The sequence below is a fragment of the Salvelinus alpinus genome, chromosome 25 (genome assembly GCF_045679555.1).
Source record: "Salvelinus alpinus chromosome 25, SLU_Salpinus.1, whole genome shotgun sequence".
Lineage (NCBI taxonomy): Eukaryota > Metazoa > Chordata > Actinopteri > Salmoniformes > Salmonidae > Salvelinus > Salvelinus alpinus.
The window spans coordinates 33,365,781-33,384,826 of NC_092110.1; the positions used below are offsets into that span (position 1 = coordinate 33,365,781).

Below are 19,046 nucleotides of genomic sequence, written 5' to 3' on the forward strand. Positions count from 1 at the left end.
TACCATTATTTGCTCATTGTGCTCTTAAAAGGTGTGGAAAATGCAAGTAGCTTACTCCAATAACAAGCACTCAAAGAAGTGTATACAATATTATATGAAACACCATCAGTCTTATCAAGTAGCCAGGGGTGCATTCATTTGTAAAGATGCAGTGGGAACAGATGGGTCCTCATGGGTGACAACTGCTGCGAGGCGATCATTCCACCACTTCAGGGCTAAATCAAAGATGAAGTGTTAACTGGGACTTGGTAACTGCATAGTGCTGGCAGGGAGCCAAGTTGTGGTGCAATGCCAGAAATGACTTGAGTTGACATCTCATTGATATAGGAATTTTATCTACTTGAATACTCATATTAGGCTTTTTAACATCAAATCAAACTTTATTTGCCACATGCGTTGAATACAAGTGTAGACTACTGTGAAATGCTTGCAAGCCCTTAACCAACAATGCAGTTCAAGAAGAAAATAAAAAGTAACAAGAATAACAATATACAGGGGGCACTGGTACCGAGTCAGTGTGCAGGTGTACAGGCTAGTTGAGGTAATCTGTACATGTAGGTGGGGGCGAAGTGACTATGCATAGGTAACAAACAAACAGCGAGTAGCAGTAGTGTACAAGAGGGGGATCAATGTAAATTGTCCGGTGGCGATTTTTATGAATTGTTCAGCAGTCTTACTGCTTGGGGGTAGAAGCTGTTGAGGAGCCTTTTGGTCCTAGACTTGGTGCTCCGGTACTGCTTGCTGTGCGGTAGCAGAGAAAACAGTCTATAACTTGGGTGACTGGAGTCTCTGACAATTTTATGGGCTTTCCTCTGACACTGCCTATTTTATAGGTCCTGGATGGCAGGAAGCTTGGCCCCAGTGATGTACTGGGCCGTTCGCACTACCTTCTGTAGCGCCTGGCGGTCAGATGCCGAGCAGTTGCCATACCAGGTGGTGATGCAACCGGTCAGGATGCTCTCGATGGTGTAGCAGTAGAACCTTTTGAGGATCTGGGGGCCCATGACAAATCTTTTCAGTGTCCTGGGGGGGGAAAGGTTTTGTCGTGCCCTCTTCGCGACTGTCTTGGTATGTTTGGACCATGATAGTTTGTTGGTTATGTGGACACCAAGGAACTTGAAACTCTCGACCTGCTCCACTACAGCCCCGTCGATGTTAATGGGGGCCTGTTCGGCCCGCCTTTTCCTGTAGTCCAACATCAGCTCCTTTGTCTTGCTCACATTGAGGGAGAGGTTGTTGTCCTGACACCACACTGCCAGTTCTCTGACCTCCCTATAGGACGTATCATCGTTGTCGGTTATCAGGCCTATCACTTTTGTGTCGTCAGCAAACTTAATGATGGTGTTGGAGTCGTGTTTGGCCACGCAGTCGTGGGTGAACAAGGAATACAGGAGGGGACTAAGTACACACCCCCGAGGGGCCCCAGTGTTAAGGATCAGCGTGGCAGACATGTTATTGCCTACTCTTACCACCTGGGGGCAGCCCGTCAGGAAGTCCATGATCCAGTTGCAGAGGGAAGTGTTTAGTCCCAGAGTCCTGAGCTTCGTGGGCACTATGGTGTTGGACGCTGAGCTGTAGTCGATGAACAGCATTTTCACATAGGTGTTCCTTTTGTCCAGGTGAGAAGGGGTGGTGTGGAGTGTGATTGAGATTGCGTCATCTGTTGGGGCGGTATGTGAATTGGAGTGGGTCTAGGGTGTCCGGGAGGATGCTGTTGATGTGAGCCATGACCAGCCTTTCAAAGCACATAATGGCTACCGACGTGAGTGCTACAGGGCGGTAATCATTTAGGCAGGTTACCTTCGCTTCCTTGGGCACAGGGACTATGATGTTCTGCTTAAAACATGTTGGTATTACAGACTCGGTCAGGGAGAGGGATAGGCGTCCCGCTAGCGGGACACAAGCCGGCAACATCCAGTGAAATTGGTTGGCGCGCAATTCAAATAAATAATTGTAATATTAAACATTCATGAACATACAGGATCTTATATTATTTAAAAGCTTAAATTCTTGATACTCTAACTGCGTTGTCCGATTTACAATAGGCTTTACGGCGAAAGCATACAATGCAATTGTCTGAGGACGGCGCCCCACATCAACATATTTTTCAAGCAGTACAGGCTTTATAAAATCACAAATAGCGATGAAATAAATCTCTTACTTTTGACGATCTTCCTTTGTTTGCAATCCCAAGGGTCCCAGCTACAACATGAATGGTAATTTTGTTAGATAAAATCCTTTCCATCCCAAAATGTCAGTTTAGTTGGCGCCATCGATTTCAGTAATCCACTCGTTCAATATGCAGACAAAGGAGTCCAAAAACCTATTGCTAAACTTTGTCCAAACAAGTCAAACAACGTTTCTAATTATTCCTCAGGTACTCTAAAATGTAAAAAACTATAATATTTCATACAGAAAGTAGTATGTTCAATAGGAAAGCAAAATTAGTAAGTGCGCGCACTCTCCCTCGCGCGCCAAAAGACTGATATTGTTCCGGTGCTCTTCTCACCAAAACTCCAAATTCTTGCTTGTTTTTCAAAAAACAAGCCTGAAACCTTGAATAAAGACTGTTGACATCTAGTGGAAGCCATAGGAATTGCAATCTGGGAGACAGATTTACATAGTAACAATAGGTTTCCATTATAAGAGCCTGGGACCTAAAAAAAAAATAAGAATTCCGGCTGGTTTTTCTTCGGATTTTATTCTGCCATATCAATTCTGTTATAGTCTCAGACATTTTTTTTTTAACAGTTTTAGAAACTTCAAATTGTTTTCTATCCAATGCTACCAATTATATGCATATCCTGGCTTCTGGGCCTGAGTAACAGGCAGTTTCCTTTGGGCACGTCAGTCAGGCGGAAACTAGACTATCGCTAAGAAGTGTTAACAGTTGGTCCGCCATGCTATGTGTACACGTCCTGGTAATCTGTCTGGCCTGGCGGATTTGTGAATGTTGACCTTTTTAAAGGTTTTGTTCATATCGGCTACCTAGAGCGTTATCACACAGTCATCCAGAACAGCTAGTGCTCTCGTGCATGCTTCAGTGTTGCTTGCCTCGAAGCGAACATAAAGGCATCATAAAATTAGCTCGTTTGGTAGGCTCGTGTCATTCGGCAGCTCGCGTCTGGGTTTCCCTTTGTAGTCCTTAATAGTTTTCAAGCCCTGCAATGTCCGACGAGCGTCAGAGCCGGTGTAGTAGGATTCAATCTTAATCCTGTATTGGCGCTTTGCTTGTTTGATGGTTTGTTTGATGGTTCATCTCAGGGCATAGCGGGATTTCTTTTAAACGTCCGCATTACTCTTCCGCTCCTTGAAAGCGGCAGCTCTAGCCTTTAGCTCGATGTGGATGTTGCCTGTAATCCATGGCTTCTGGTTGGGGTATGTACGTACAGTCACTGTGGGGACAACGTCATTGATGCACTTATTGAAGAAGCCGATGACTGAGGTGGTGTATTCCTCAATGTCATTGGATGAATCCTAGAACATATTCCAGTCTGTGCTAGCAAAACAGTCCTGTAGTGTAGCATCCGCGTATTCTGACCACTTCCGTATTGAGCTAGTCACTGGTACTTCCTGCTTTAGTTTGTGCTTGTAAGCAGGAATCAGGAGGATAGAATTGTGGTCTGATTTGCCAAATGGAGGGCGGGGAGAGCTTTGTATGCATCTGGAATAAAGGTGGTCTAGGATTTTTTTCCACCTGGTTGCACATGTGACAAGTTAATTGCAGTTTCAAAGCTAATTTCCTGCAATTCTACACATTTTGCCATGGGGCAGAGAGAAAATATGCAGTTTTAAAGCAAATTTCCTGCAATTATACACATTTAGCCTTGTTCTTATGCTATATTAGTGACTCAAACATAACAATCAATGGGGGCCCCATGCCATTTTTTGGTGATTGTCAGTTCTCAAAAATGTTGTTCCATTTAAAAATAATTGCTCCATTATCTGTTCTACATATTTTATCTGGTTTTAGTCGTTTAAGTTTACACTGAAAACATTTTACCATCCCAAATATGTTTTCAACAATTAAATGTTGTTTTGCTTTGTCCCCTTTTCTTTAAAGAGCCACTGCACATGTCGATTGGCGTGTTTTTCTGTTGCTCATTAGAAAAAAACGAGATGTCAGTCTTGAAGGTGTGTTTCCTGACCGATTCTATGTTTGGTTAATGAGGTTTCACCTCAAATGTTATTGGTCACATACACATTTTTAGCAGATGTTATTGCGGGTGTAGTGAAATGCTTGTGTTCCTAGCTCTAACAGTGCAGTAGTATCTAACAATTCACAACAATACACACATCTAAAAGTAAAATAATGGAATTAAGAAATAATACGGTACCAGTCAAAAGTTTGGACACACCTACTCATTCAAGGGTTTTTCTTAATTTTGTCTATTTTCTACATCTACATTTTCTACATTGTAGAAGACATCAACACTATGAAATAACACATGGAATCATGTAGTAAACAAAAAGGTGTTTAACAAATCAAAATATTTGATATTCTTAAAAGTAGCCACCCTTTTCCTTGATGACAGCTTTGCACACTCTTGGCATTCTCTCAACCAGCTTCATGAGGTAGTTCCACATATGCTGAGCACTTGTTGGCTGCTTTTCCTTCACTCTGCGGTCCAACTCATCCTGAACCATCTCAATTGGGTTGAGGTTTGGTGATTGTGGATGCCAGGTCATCTGATGCAGTGCTCCATCACTCTCCTTCTTGGTCAAATAGCCCTTACACAGCCCAAAGGTGTGTTTTGGGGTCAATGTCCTGTTGAAAAACAAATTATAGTCCCACTAAGCGCAAACCAGATAGGATGGCGTATCGCTGCAGAATGCTGTGGTAGCCATGCTGGTTAAGTGTGCCTTGAATTCTAAATAAATCCCTGACAGTGTCACCAGCAAAGCACCATCACACCTCCATGCTTCACGGTGGGAGCCACACATGCAGAGATCATCTGTTCACCTACTCTGCGTCTCACAAAGACAAGGCCGTTGAACCAGAAATCTTAAATTTGGACTCATCAGACCAAAGGACAGATTTCCACCGGTCTAATGTCCACTGCTTGTGTTTCTTATTGGTGTTTTTTAGTAGTGGTTACTTTGCAGAAATTCGACCATGAAGGCCTGATTCACGCAGTCTCCTCTGAACAGTTGATGTTGAGATGTGTCTGTTACTTGAACTCCGTGAAATGTTTATTTGGGCTGCAATCTGAGGTGCAGTTAATTGCTGATTTCTGAGGCTGGTAACAAATGAACTTATCCTCTGCAGCAGAGGTAACTCTGGGTCTTCCTTTGCGGTGGCGGTCCTCATGAGAGCCAGTTTCATCATAGCGCTTGATGGTTTTTGCAACTGCACTTGAAGTTCTTGACATTTTCCAGATTGACTGACCTTCATGTCTTATAGTAATGATGGACTGTCGTTTCTCTTTGCTTATTTGAGCTGTTCTTGCCATAATATGGACTTGGTCTTTTACCAAATAGGGCTATCTTCTGTATACCACCCCTACCATGTCACAACACAACGGATTGGCTCAAACACATTAAGGAAAGAAATTCCACAAATGAACTATTAACAAGGCACACCTGTTAATTGGAATTCATTCCAGGTGACTGCCTCATGAAGCTGGTTGAGAGAATGCCAAGATTGTGCAAAGCTGACATCAAGGCAAAGGGTGGCTACATATAATAATCTCAAATATAAAATATATTTTGATCTGTTTAACACCTTTGGTTTACTACATGATTCCATATGTGTTATTTCATAGTTTTGATGTCTTCAATATTATTCTACAATGTAGAAAATTGTACAAATAAAGAAAAACCCTTGAATGAGTAGGTGTGTCCGAACTTTTGACCGATACTGTATATATTAGGACAAGCAATGTCGGAGTGGCATTGACTAAAATACAGTAGAATAGAATACAGTATATACATATGAGATGAGAAAAGTAGTATGTAAACATTATTAAAGTAACTAGTGTTACATTATTAAAGTGACCAGTGATTCCATTTCTATGTATATGTATATAGAGCAACAGCCTCTAAGGTGCAGGGTGGAGTGACCGGGTGGTAGCTGGCTAGTGTTGGCTATTTAAGTGTCTGATGACCTTGAGATAGAAGCTGTTTTTCAGTCTCTCGGTCCCAGCTTTGATGCACCTGTACTGACTTTGCCTTCTGGATAATGGCGAGGTGAACAGGCTGTGGCTCGGGTGAGGGATGTCCTTGATGATCTTTTTGGCCTTCCTGAGACATTAGGTTCTGTGGGTGTCCTGGAGGGAAGACAGTGTGCCACCGGTGATGCGTTGGGCAGACCGCACCACCCTCTGGAGAGCCCTGCAGTTGTGGGAAGTGCAGTTGCCTTAACAGTCTGTGATACAGCCTGACAGGATGCTCTCAATTGTGCATCTGTTAAAGTTCGTGAGGGCCTTAGAGGCCAAGACAAATTTCTTCAGCTTCCTGAGATTGAAGAGCCGCTGTTGCGCCTTCTTCACCACACTGTGTGGGTGGACCATTTCAGATGGTCAGTGATGTGTACGCTGAGGAACTTGAAGCTTTCCACCTTCTCCACTGCAGTCCCGTCGATGTGGATAGGGGCGTGCTCCCTCTGCTATTTCAAGTCAACAATCAGCTCCTTCATTTTGTTGACGTTGAGTGAGAGGTTATTTTCCTGTTACCACTCCGCCAGGGCCCTCACCTCCTCCCTGTAAGCTGTCTCGTCATTGTTGGTAATCAGGCCTACTACTGTTGTGTCGTCTGCAAACTTGATTATTGAGTTGGAGGCGTGCGTGGCCAAGGAGTCTTGGGTGAACAGGGAGTACAGGAGGGGGCTCAGCATGTACACTTGTGGGGTCCCTGTGTTGAGGATCAGCGAAGTGGGTGGTGTTGTTTTCTACCTTCACCACCTGGGGGCGGCCCATCAGGAAGTCCAGGATCCAGTTGCACAGGGCAGGGTTCAGACCCATTGCCCTCTAGCTTGGTGGGTACTATGGTGTTGAAGACTGAGCTATATTAAATTAACTGCATTCTTACGTAGGTATTCCTCTTGTCCAGATGGGTTAGGGTAGTGTGCAGTGCGATTGCATCGTCTGTGGATCTATTGGGGCGGTAAGCAAATTGCAGTGGGTCTAGGGTGTCAGGTAAGGTAGAGGTGATATTATCCTTACTAGCCTCTTAAAGCACTTCATGGTGACAGAAGTGAGTGCTACAGAGCAATAGTCATTTAGTTCAGTTACCTTTGCTTTCTTGGGTACAGGAACAATGGTGGACATATTGAAGCAAGTGGGGACAGCAGACTGGGATAGGGAGAGATTGAATATGTCTGTAAACACTCCAGCCAGATGGTCTGCGCATGCTCTGAGGACGCTGCTAGGGATGCCATCTGCCTGGCGAGGGTTAACACGCTTAAAATGTCTTAGGTTGGCCACTGAGAATGAGAACCCACAGACCTTGGGAGCAGGCCGCGTCAGTGGCACCGTGTTATCCTCAAAGCGGGCGAAGGGAACAAGACGTCAGTGTCTGACTCCCAGAATGAATTTAAGAGAACTCAATCTGTAATTAATTTTGACATTTTAGTAGCACAATTTTACATTAACTAAGGTGTTTGGTGCAGTATTTCTCAAGTAAAAAAAGTGTGCAACATGTTGTCTTATGTAAACAGTTGGAGCTGCTGTGCAGGTCTTTCATACTGTCTATGCTATTGGATAGAGAGCCATTAACACAACTGTTCACCCCATGTTAGTGGGCAAATAGACATCGTCAAATCAAAATCTAACCTTAATTTACCCGGTGTGGCGCACAGATGTTCCAAACTCCCGTTTTAGACGAGACTTTATGACCAAATGATCCTATTTACACGTAGTCTTTGGATCTAGAATAACGGTTTCTGATTAATTTCGAGGCCACGTTGGCCGTTTTCAAAGGCATTCATGGTTTTAAAGACAGTTGCACTTTAATTTGCAGTGGCGTCACAATTTAGCAGCGGCGGTGGGCCGTATAGGGGAAACACTGGTAGTACTTGACTTAGAGCATTACCCTGTTGTGACAGCATGAAACTTTGAAATCATAAGCCTTAAAACATTTTATTGTTTGCTTTTCCACTAAGTACATAGGTTTGAAAGTAATACCAGGAAAACAAAAATGATAAAATAAACATTTTGAGAGAAAAAAATAAAAATAAAATTTGTATGGGACTTTACAGTGTGACTGGTGCATCCGCATATTCTCTCCAAACTGTACTAACCTGCATCTTCCACTTGCTCATAGATTGACCAGCAAACCTTACATGGATTTCTACATTGCTTTATCATATATACATACATACATACATACATGTAACAAAGAAATAAAACGATGAATAAAGTTTGGAAATCCTTGTAAGAGTGAGGCCTTATCAATACAAGTACAGCAGGAGAAATGTAGGCCACTGGTAGAGGGCCTATACATTTACATTAGGAAGCACCTAGCTGCTTGCGAGGGAGAGTGATAACCACTGACAACGGCTTATAAACCTTTGCCCAAAGGAGAAATATGGCACAGTAAGAAAAGTTTCAATAAACCAAATGAATCTCTTGTGGTGATTTCCCAAGATTTAAACTCGATAGCTTGCAGCAACACGTCACCTGGCAGACTGGGACGCTTTCAGGAAACATCTGGTAAAGGGATAAAAATAGATAAAAACAGAAAAGCAGCCATGTTACCATAACCTTTAGAGGTTTTCCATTCAGGTGTAACGGTAGCCTTCTTGCATTCAACAATGGGATGGTACATGCACTGAGAATCTTATATTAAAAAGGAGAGAAAAATAAAACTCACAGCTTGCAGGTTGCTCTCCAAATCTTCGCATCAACTGGTCATGTGTAAACTTCACAAAAGTGTCATATTGTTCTGTAATAGAAACGTGGGAGGAAAGGGAAGGAGGGGTTTAATAAGTCTAACTGTAAAAATCACATACCATCTTATGTTGCACTTTCTGAATCCTGTATTTTGACAGTCCACACCTGCCAACTTGGAAGTCATGGTCTCCTCATATTCCTCCCGAACTTTATCTTCACGCTCCTTCAGTAGACGTTCACAAATAATTCCAACTTGTCTAAGAGTAAATAAGGGCTGTTCTTTCCTTGATGGAGAAGAACCTCCAGCCGATGTGCCTGCAGAGGACACGAGGTGAGAAATTAGGTCATTTGCATGTTGAGGGGGGAGGTCTAGTTCATCCTGCACTCTGGGTCTCCCCTCCTCACCAAGGTTTAGGGTCTGATCTGTTCAATTCCGGTCCTGGAGGGCCGAAACACTTCTGTTTTTTGTTTCTACCTGGTAGTTAATTGCACTCACCTGGTGTCCCAGGTCTGAATTAGTCCCTCAGAAGCAGAAGATGAAAACAAGAAGTGTTTTTGGCCACCGACATTGAACCTGGCTAGGCTAACAGTACACTACAACAAACCTGGCATACTGGATCCACCGAGAGGGGGTGGAGACTCTGGGGAGTAGCAACCCTCTGTCTGTTGGTAAACTCCATCGATGTGTTTTCTCTTCTGAATGCGCTTGTACTCCTGCTTGATGTTGTTCAGAATTTGCTCTTGAATGAGATAGTACACAGCATGAGTCAAAATCATTCAGGGTCGAAGTTAGTCAAACAACTTGTCACATCTAATGGAGGCCTCACGTTATAGTGCAATCCTTATAGCTCCTCTTATGGTGTGTAACACAAAAAGGGCCAAGATGACACCATGGGAAGATCTCACTTGCATACACCTAGCGTCCTCTCTCCTCAAAACCCATTGGATGAGAAAGTCTGCGGTTTCAGAGGTTGCAAGAAGTATGCAATTGACATCTTCCCAATGTCAACATGCTATGTCGACATCATGTTATCTTTTCAAGATAGTTACTCATGTTATTGCAGCATATCTACCTAACTATTGGCTAACATCTAGTGTGGTCTTGGAAAATAGTATGCTAAGTTAAGGGTTAGCTGGCAATGCAGAAAGCTAGCACACTGGCCTGGGTAGCTAACATTGGATGTATGGTACCAAATTGGGTTTATCCGGTAAATTAGTTAACTAACGTTAATTACCAGCTGATAGTCTTGACGACACCTCTCCAAATGGTGACGGCTCCATGCGAAGGTATTTCCGTGGGGATGAGGAGGATGATGGGGAAACCGGGATACACCTTCTCCTTTTAGGCGACGTCGGACTCATCAATGGATCAAACTCCATGGTTCTTTTCAGGGTCGCTCCACACGCCATTATTTTAATTTAAGGAGGGTCCAGCTACAAAGAACGAACGAGTAACAGTGTATAGTAGCTAATGCGAAACACAAAAGAAAATGGCTTTCGAGATAGGAAGGAGCTTATTATCCTGATTATGTCTTTTCAGCTAGCTGGCTAGTTACCTAGCTTTGCAACTTCGACAAGTCCAGGAAGGAGTCTTGCGACTGTTGTTGGCTAACGTACAGTAACGTTATTAGGTTAAGCTAGCGTTAGCCAACCAAATCAAATGAAAACAAATCCCCACCTTTCCGGGAAAAGTTGCCCTCCGTTCCTATCCGACGCTCGTGTATCTTTGACGTTTGTTTCACTTATATCTTACCTCTATTTTAATGTCCTTAGCTACGTTATAAATTCAGACGAAGCTATAACAACCTGCCTACCAGCTTGAAAGCCAGCTAGCTTCTTGTTTTTGATCTCCGAGCCGTCTGGTTCTAGGGTTGAAGACGTCAAAAAATTAGAGCTCATGCCGGTGGGCATGCGCTGATGATGGTGGGATTTGTAGTGCAGTCAAGACAGAATTGGTAGTTTGTGTGGTTCGGAATAACATTTCATCATTTTCGCTGCTATAATTTTTTGGTGCTGCCATGATTTTGCGCTGCTATATCTATATACATTAGCAGTAGGCCTGTTCTTCATTCACATTATTGTTACATTCTTGGAAATTAATGTATTATGTTAGCCTTTGCCACTTTATTTTGTTCTGCAAATGCATGGGCCCATAATGTAAAATTGATTGTTACACTTATACGTTTTTTGCCTTTTCTGTTACAGTTTTTTCACTTGGGGTAAAAATGTTGTGGTTTTTACCTTTCCAACCAGCCCCATCATACTATACTCTGATTCCACAAGAGGGCAGTACACAACACACGGCACATCGTCCCATGTGCCACTGCCACCTCTTTCTCCTCCTCCAGAGACTTAAAAACCTACCACCAAAGCCCATATCTGATATAAGGGAAAGGGGGATCCTAGTCAGTTGTACAATTGAATGCCTTCAATTGAAATGTGTCTTCCACATTTAACCCAACCCCTCTGAATCAGAGAGGTGCGGGGTTGCCTTAATCAACATCCACGTCTTCGGCGCCCGGGGAACAGTGGGTTAACTCATGGGCAGAACGACAGATTTGTACCTTGTCAGCTCGGGGTTATCCTACATGCCTTATGAGTATTGTGAAAATTTGACTTCATTCAGAAGCTTGGAAATCAAACCACACACAGATGTTTGAATGGGGAAACCACAATACCTTTCAATATAAATTATACATGCAATATTTGCTCATTTTAATCTTAGCAGCGACAACTGAAAAATTCCAATTCCTCTGGTTCTATACTTACTTAGAGATCTTCTGTTGATTTGACAGTTCTTGTTTGGTGAAACACTATATATACAAAAGTATGTGGACACCCTTTCAAATTAGTGGATTTGGCTATTTCAGCCACACCAGTTGCTGACAGGTGTATACAATCAAAGAGCTCAGTGATTTTCAACGTGGCACCATCACAGGATGCCACCTTTCTAACAAGTCAGTTTGTCAAATTTCTGCCCTGCTAGAGCTGCCCTGGTCAAGTCTAGGAGAAACAACGAGAAGTGGTAGGCCACACAAGCTCACAGAAGAGGACCACCAAGTGCTGAAGCGTGTAGCGTGTAAAAATCATCTGTCCCCTGTAAATTGTCTGTCCTCGGGTGAATCAGAAGCAACATCAGCACAATAACTGTTTGTCGGGAGTTTCATGAAATGGGTTTCCATGGCCGAGCAGCTCCACACACAAGCCTAAGATCACCATGCGCAAAGCGTTGGCTGGAGTGGTGTAACGCTCACCGCCATTGGACTCTGGAGCAGTGGAAACCCATTCTCGTTCTCTGGAGTGATGAATCATGCTTCACCATCTGACAGTTCAAAGGATGTATCTGGGTTTGGCGGATGCCAGGAGAACGCTACCTGCCCGAATGCATAGTGCCAGCTGTAAATGTTGGTGGAAGAGGAATAATGGTCTGGGGATGTTTTTCATGGTTCGGGCTAGGCCCCTAAGTTCCAGTGATGGGAAATCTTTACACTACAATAAAATTCTAGACGATTCTGTGCTTCCAACTTTGTGGCATCAGTTTGGGGAAGGCTCTTTCCTATTTCAGCAAGACAATGCCCCCATGCACAAATCGAGGTCCATACAGAAATGGTTTGTCGAGATCGGTGTGGAAGAGCTTGACTGGCCTGCACAAAGTCCTGACCTCAACCCCATCGAACACCTTTGGGATAAATTGTAACGCCAACTGCAAGCCAGGCCTAATCGCCCAACATCAGTGCCGACCTCACTAATGCTCTTATTGCTGAATGGAAGCAAGTCCCCTCAGGAATGTTCCAACATCTAGTGGAGGCTGTTATAGCAGCAGAGCCCCCCGACCAACTAAATATTAATACCCATGATTTTGGAATGAGATGTTCGAAGAGCAGTTGTCCACATACTTTTGGCAATGTAGTGTAGATGATGCCATTTTTGCTGTAAGTACAGCTGCAATAGAAGACAATGGCTATTGTTTTTCTATTGATGTGTTCAGATGAAAGCATTTGTACATACATTTCTTATTGCTAAATTAGTCTGGTCTTAAATAAGATGAGTAGCTACACAAATACAATATGTTTTTTCTCTCTCTGGAGATTCATGAGATAAGTTCACAAGGTGCTTTCCTGAATATTTTTATTTAATTAAAACAGAAATTAAGATGTTCATTCACAGAAAAATACTTAACATATATGAAGAGATGGAGGGGGGGGGGATGTATTTAATACATTACATGTCTTTAGGGTTGCTGTTCTTCTTTGGGGAAATCTGTCTCCCTGTTAGTTGAAATAATGTGAATCATTGAAAAGATGTACATTATCTACTCTTGTATGGAATAACATGACCCTCAATTATACATCATTCAAAAAATAAGGCAATCAAAACAGTTTCACAAAACATACTTTATGACAAGAGCTACAAACCATCACAATGTACTAATTTACAGTATAATTTACAGTGGAAAGAGCAGCCAATTTCACCTAGAAGCATTTTAACGGCTCAAACCATACAGTCAGGGCAGATCAGCATGACACTAAACACACAACTGTACAGTTTAACAATGCGTATTGTCACTATTTCCCTATCAAAATAAATTAATGAAGTGGTTCTGAAAACATTGAATTACGCTGAACAAAAATATAAATACAACATACAACAATTTCAAAGATATTACTAAGTTACAGGTCATATAAGTAAATCAGTCAATTGAAATAAATAAATTAGGCCCTAATCTATGGACTTCACATGACTGGGAATACAGATATGCATCTGTTGGTCACAGATGCTTTAAAAAAAAGGAAGGGGTGTGGATCCGAAAACCAGTCCGTATCTGCTTTGACCACCATTTGCCTCATGTAGAGCGACACATCTCCTTCGCGTAGAGTTTATCAGGCTGTTGATTGTGTCCTGTGGAATGTTGTCTCACTCCTCTTCAATGGCTGTGCGAAGTTGCTGGATATTGGCAGGAACTGGAACATGCTGTCGATCCAGAGCGTCCCAAACATGCTCAATGGGTGACATGTCTGGTGAGTATGCAGGCCATGGAAGAACTGGGACATTTTCAGCTTCCAGGAATTGTGTACAGATCCTTGCGACATGGGGCCGTGCATTATCATGCTGAAACATGAGGTGATGATGACTGGCATGACAATGGGCCTCAGGATCTCGTCACGGTATCTCTGTGCATTGAAATTGCCTTCGATAAAATGCCATTGTGTTCGTTGTCCGTAGCGTATGCCTGCCCATACCATAACCCCACCGCCACCATGGGGCACTCTGTTCACAACGTTGACATCAGCAAACCGCTCTCTCACACAACGCCATACATGCTGTCTGCCATCTGCCTGATAAAGTTGAAACCGGGATTCATCCGCGAAGAGCACACTTCTCCAGCGTGCCAGTGGCCATCAAAGAAGCCGGATGTGGTGGTCCTGGGCTTGCGTGGTTACACGTGGTCTGCGGTTGTGAGGCTGTTGGAAGTACTGCCAAATTCTCTAAAACAACGTTGGAGGCAGCTTACTGGCAACAGCTCTGGTGGACATTCCTGCAGTCAGAATGCCAATTGCACGCTTCCTCAAAACTTGAGACATCTGTGGCATTGTGTTGTGTGACAAAACTGCACATTTTAGAGTGGGCTTTTATTGTCGCCAGTACAAGGCGCACCTGTGTAATGATCATGCTGTTTAATCAGCTTCTTGATATGCCACACCTGTCAGGTGGATGGATTATCTTGGCAATGGAGAAATGCTTACTAACAGGGATGTACACAAATTTGTGCACAAAATTTGAGAGAAATAAGGTTTTTGTGTGTATGGAAAATGTCTGTGATTTTTATTTCAGCTCATGAAACATGGGGCCAACACTTTACATGTTGCATTTATATTTTTGTTCAGTATAATAATCAACATTATCTTATGCTACAGCTACATATACTTCAAAGCTCAATTTAAAGTTCATGGTTGGCAAAATTTCTGGGCAGCGCTAATTGGGGTAGTGTCTATTCTAGATAAATTCTTCACAGTCGATACCTTCACAGACACATGATAGCAGACAGCTTCTCAGACCATCTCTGCGGAGACCGACAGGGTGACTTTGGCCACTTTTACAGTGGTGTTTGCACAGCTAGCCGTGGATTTGTAGGCTGTGCCTTTGATGCTCCTGCTATGGCAATCGGACTCAGCGCTGTTGTCCAGTGGTTGAGAAGTTCCCCTGCACGTCCGGCAGATGTTAAGGAAGGCCCGGCGCAGGTCCTTACTCCTCAGTGCATAGATGACGGGGTTGACGGTGGAGTTCAGCAGGCAGAGCATGCTGCAGAAGGCAAAGACCGTCTTGATAAAGTTGTTCATCTTCCAGAAGAGGTCGTAGACCATGATGGCCAGCACAGGGCCCCAGCAGATGATGAGGACCACCAGGATCAGCACCAAGGTCTTGGCCAGGCGGATGTCCATGCGGGTCTGCTCAGGTCGCATGGTCTGCGCCTTGGTGCCGTCTGCCGTGTAGACAATGATGCTCTTCTGGGAGCTGCGGCTCATCATGCGCACAGTGTGGTGGTGGGCCTTCCACAGGATGAACATGTAGGCGTAGATGATGAACAGAAGCAGCACACTGGTCATCCCTATCCAGAACATCAGGTACTTCTCGTCGATGAGCGGGAAAATGTCTGAGCACACCGAGTTCAGTTGCTTACAGTTCCAGCCCAGTAGGGGGAGAATCGCAATGACGATGGAGATAGTCCACATCATGCAGAAGGCAATGACAGCCTTGTTCTTGGTGACGATCCGCTTGTAAGCCATCGGCCTGTGGATAGAGATATAGCGGTCGATGGCCGTGAGAAAGAGACTGCCCACAGAGGCAGTGAAAGAGGCGATAACTCCACTGAGTTTAAATAGAAACACATTGGGGCTGTCCTTCCGGTGCAGAACATGGAAGTCCAAGAAACTGTACACAAATATGACACTGCCCAGAAGGTCGGCTACAGCCAGGCTTCCTATGAAGTGGTATGAGGGCCGACAGCGCAGGATGTGGGAGTGGAGGATCACACACAATACGATAAGGTTCTCCAGCACTGTGAAGGTTCCCAGGGTGAGTGCCATGACCGCTACTACTAACTGCTGACTGGGGGTCAGAATCATGAAGCACTCCATGTCCACAATGTTCTCCCCGCATTGGAGAGAACCCCCGCCCTCCCATCGGGTCCCATTGCCAAGCATTTCAGAGAAGTTGGTCGGGTAAATGGAGTTGCCATTATAGATGAGCTCCTTGTCCCCAGGTACTTGTACAGGGAAGGAGTTACTAAGTGGGGCAGAGTGAGTCTTCTGTAAGTGGAATCCAGTCTTGGCGAAGCCAGAATCAATGGATGGGTCATCATAGCTCACATCGTTGGAGCCAAGATACTGCAAACCAGTAGTCATTGTTCGGAAAGTGGTGTCAGCTATTCCATCCAGAGCAGACTTCATGGCTACTCAGCTGACTGGTAAAGGATGTAGCATTAGATGCGTGTCTAGACAGAAAAGAGAGTTCAAGAACATTTTGAAATCGTTAATACTTTCTTTTATTTGGTCAGTTTAATTGTGACAGATGTGGGGGTAGGCAAATGTGTATGTATTTAACTGTGGGGGATTGTAACTGTGGGTGATATGGGAATGTTGCTGGGTGATATTATTGGCATCCCTGTACCAGCCAGCTGACTCTACAGCAGATGTGTCTCAGACAATAGTGAGAGAATTAACAGTCAATGACAAATGATTGAGACCCATATCTAACCTTCTGTGCTGCCCCCAGGACAAAAACATTGCATTAAGTAGCCAATGTAGGTCAATCTTTCCTATTAATTAAGGGGTAATACAGGATTAGGTTAAAACAATAAGGATTAAATGAATGATGCATCAAAGGAGGTAGTTATATTCTCTCAAGAGAAGAGTGAATTGATTTTGTAGAATCAATCTATAGATTTTTACATTAGTATTTTTTTCTCTCAGACTCTTATTATATGGCTCAGTTTATACACTGCCCCCATCCCCAATACAAGAGTAAATATTGGACTATAACTTGTGCCTTCCTGTAGTCTATTATACGTATGCTAAAATGTTTATCCTATTCTACTGAGCTATTTACTTTTTGTTCGTATTCTTATCTTTTATTATTTCTTATTGTTTTTGCATTGTCGAAAGGGAACCTGCAAGTAAGCATTTCGTTGGACGTTGTATACCATGCGTATCCCGTTCATACGACTAACGAAACGTAAAACACATAGATAAGCGGCACATAACCCTGCCATTTGATCATGAATAGGACTAGATCTGTACATTTCGTTAAGAAAAATTACAATAACCTACATATGTTTTTTATTAATAAAAACAAGTAGACTAATGAGAATATTTGATAAAACGTTGTCATGCAGATGTTTATAGATAAGCAAAAAATGTACTGGTAGTGATGTAGGCTATACAACAATGTGACGATGCCCCTTGTCCCATTTATGAATTAATAAAACAGACCAACAACAAGGAAGGTTATGGAGAGGCTGCAAGCAAGTAATTAGACTCGATAAACTCTCACTAAGGTTACAGCAAAATCAACAAAGAAATAGATTATGCATTAATGGAACATTTGCATTCCATTTGAGTAAAAAAAAAGAATGTTCTTACCTTCATATTCTTTGCACAAAGAATTTGCCTTGGTCCATTTGCCAGATTTAATTTATGACATAAAGACAAGAGGAAGTGTGTCCACTAATCCAATCTCAGGAATTGTATTATATTGATGTCAACAGTTGCTTTAATCAAAGTGTATCAAGTCGTTTTTAATTATTTTTAGCAGAGTGAATTTGTCACAATGAGCCTCGCATCCCTGTATAGTAACAGCGATGTGTCTGTCTGTCTGAGCTACGCAATTATTTTTTATAAGGATTCGCTTTGTGCGCTTCTGTGTCACGTGCGCCGAGGTGCCACAGCGCCTTGGACCAGTGTAGTGCGCTCGCGTCGCATCCTACATTCACACTCACTCAGTAACGAGACACTCCATCGTTTTGAACCCACACCCCATCATCATCGACCAGCTTGTTTCAGGAAACAATTATTCTATTCAATGTTAAAACACTATAATTTAATTCGTAGACGTATTTTCATTACTATTGTAGTTTAGACTCTCACTTAAACCTATAAGCAATTATGACCTCCTCCCAGCTTCCCAGGGTTAAGCTGTGTGTGTATGTATGATGTACGTATGTTATTGTATGCATGCAAATGTCACTGATGTGAGAGTATACCATTTATTTTGACTGGCAGAAATGCATGATGTCTAAATAGCCTGGAAGGAAAGGTAACCATTAATGGTTAAACAATATCCAGCCAATTTTATTATATTTAACCACATGTAGCATAGGATGTCTTGCCAGTGTATAGAAATAGTAGGAGCTGCAGAGGTGTCAAATGAAGGTGGGTGAGGTGTGTAGTGGGACAATAGCAGAGAATAGGCTATGTCTCTGGTAAATGGGTTACTTGAGTCAGCTGCCCATCATCATGTGCCCAATTCCGATTTAGGAAATGATGCCTTTCCTTATTCACGCCTTTCCTACAGACTTCTTAGTAGTTGGTATTCAGACTTACCTTATGAAGGTGCATAAAGGGTTTTGCAGGCGTGGTTTCCTTGGCGCTCTGAATCAATTTAATTCAACTGCTGAAAACCCTCCCACATGCTGGCCAACAGATTTATCCTTCAGTAGGGTTTTTAGTACATTTATCTTAAGCCATCCCTTTAAATATGGTGTACTTTTTAGTTTGAATTTTGAAGACTGACTGAATAGAATATATCAATGAAACAGGTTCAGAATATTAGGTAGGGATCAATGAAAGAAAGACATCTGTCTCCTTTTCAGCACCAATTTGTAGGTTTTAAAATACTCTGTAACCTTGTAGATTATTTAGGGTTAGGAAAGTATTTATGAATCATAAAAACTGGTTTGGAAAGCCTTTACGGTGGTTTGATTCACTTAGATTCACTTGTCACATTCAGTTATTTAACCCCCCATGGTAATGTTGGAAGATTAGTGTTCATAGAATTATAATAGACAGAATAGTGTAGGCTATACCCTCATATATTGCCTGCACTAACCATGGAACTGTGTGATGACACAGCCAAGTATTGTATTATGTGTCGGGTTGCGGCTTGGTCTGCGCTAGGCTCCATAACGATTTATTAATTAGCCTACATGTCTTTTTTTAT

At 42.9% G+C, this 19,046-nt stretch overlaps 2 protein-coding genes across 4 annotated transcripts; both read right to left on the reverse strand.

The window, feature by feature from the left end:
• Positions 1 to 8,064: 8,064 nt before the first annotated feature.
• Positions 8,065 to 10,788, reverse strand: LOC139553835 (akirin-2-like). Of its 3 annotated transcripts, none has more exons than XM_071366565.1 (6): positions 10,388 to 10,788; positions 10,067 to 10,265; positions 9,437 to 9,571; positions 8,997 to 9,146; positions 8,812 to 8,883; positions 8,065 to 8,648 (listed from the first exon to the last, which is right to left on the reverse strand). In XM_071366565.1, exons 2-6 carry the CDS (start codon positions 10,239 to 10,241, stop codon positions 8,638 to 8,640), a joined length of 543 nt encoding a protein of 180 aa, XP_071222666.1. In that variant the 5' UTR covers positions 10,242 to 10,265; positions 10,388 to 10,788; the 3' UTR covers positions 8,065 to 8,637. The 3 variants fall into 3 exon arrangements, with proteins under 3 accessions (XP_071222666.1, XP_071222667.1, XP_071222665.1); XM_071366566.1 differs by having other exon boundaries at positions 10,510 to 10,737; XM_071366564.1 differs by having other exon boundaries at positions 10,067 to 10,756.
• Positions 10,789 to 14,773: 3,985 nt separating this feature from the next.
• On the reverse strand, positions 14,774 to 17,666 carry LOC139553836 (cannabinoid receptor type 1A-like). Its single transcript, XM_071366567.1, has 2 exons — positions 17,471 to 17,666; positions 14,774 to 16,323 (listed from the first exon to the last, which is right to left on the reverse strand). The coding sequence occupies exon 2, from the start codon at positions 16,277 to 16,279 to the stop codon at positions 14,882 to 14,884; it is 1,398 nt and encodes a 465-aa protein (XP_071222668.1). The 5' UTR covers positions 16,280 to 16,323; positions 17,471 to 17,666; the 3' UTR covers positions 14,774 to 14,881.
• Positions 17,667 to 19,046: the final 1,380 nt, after the last annotated feature.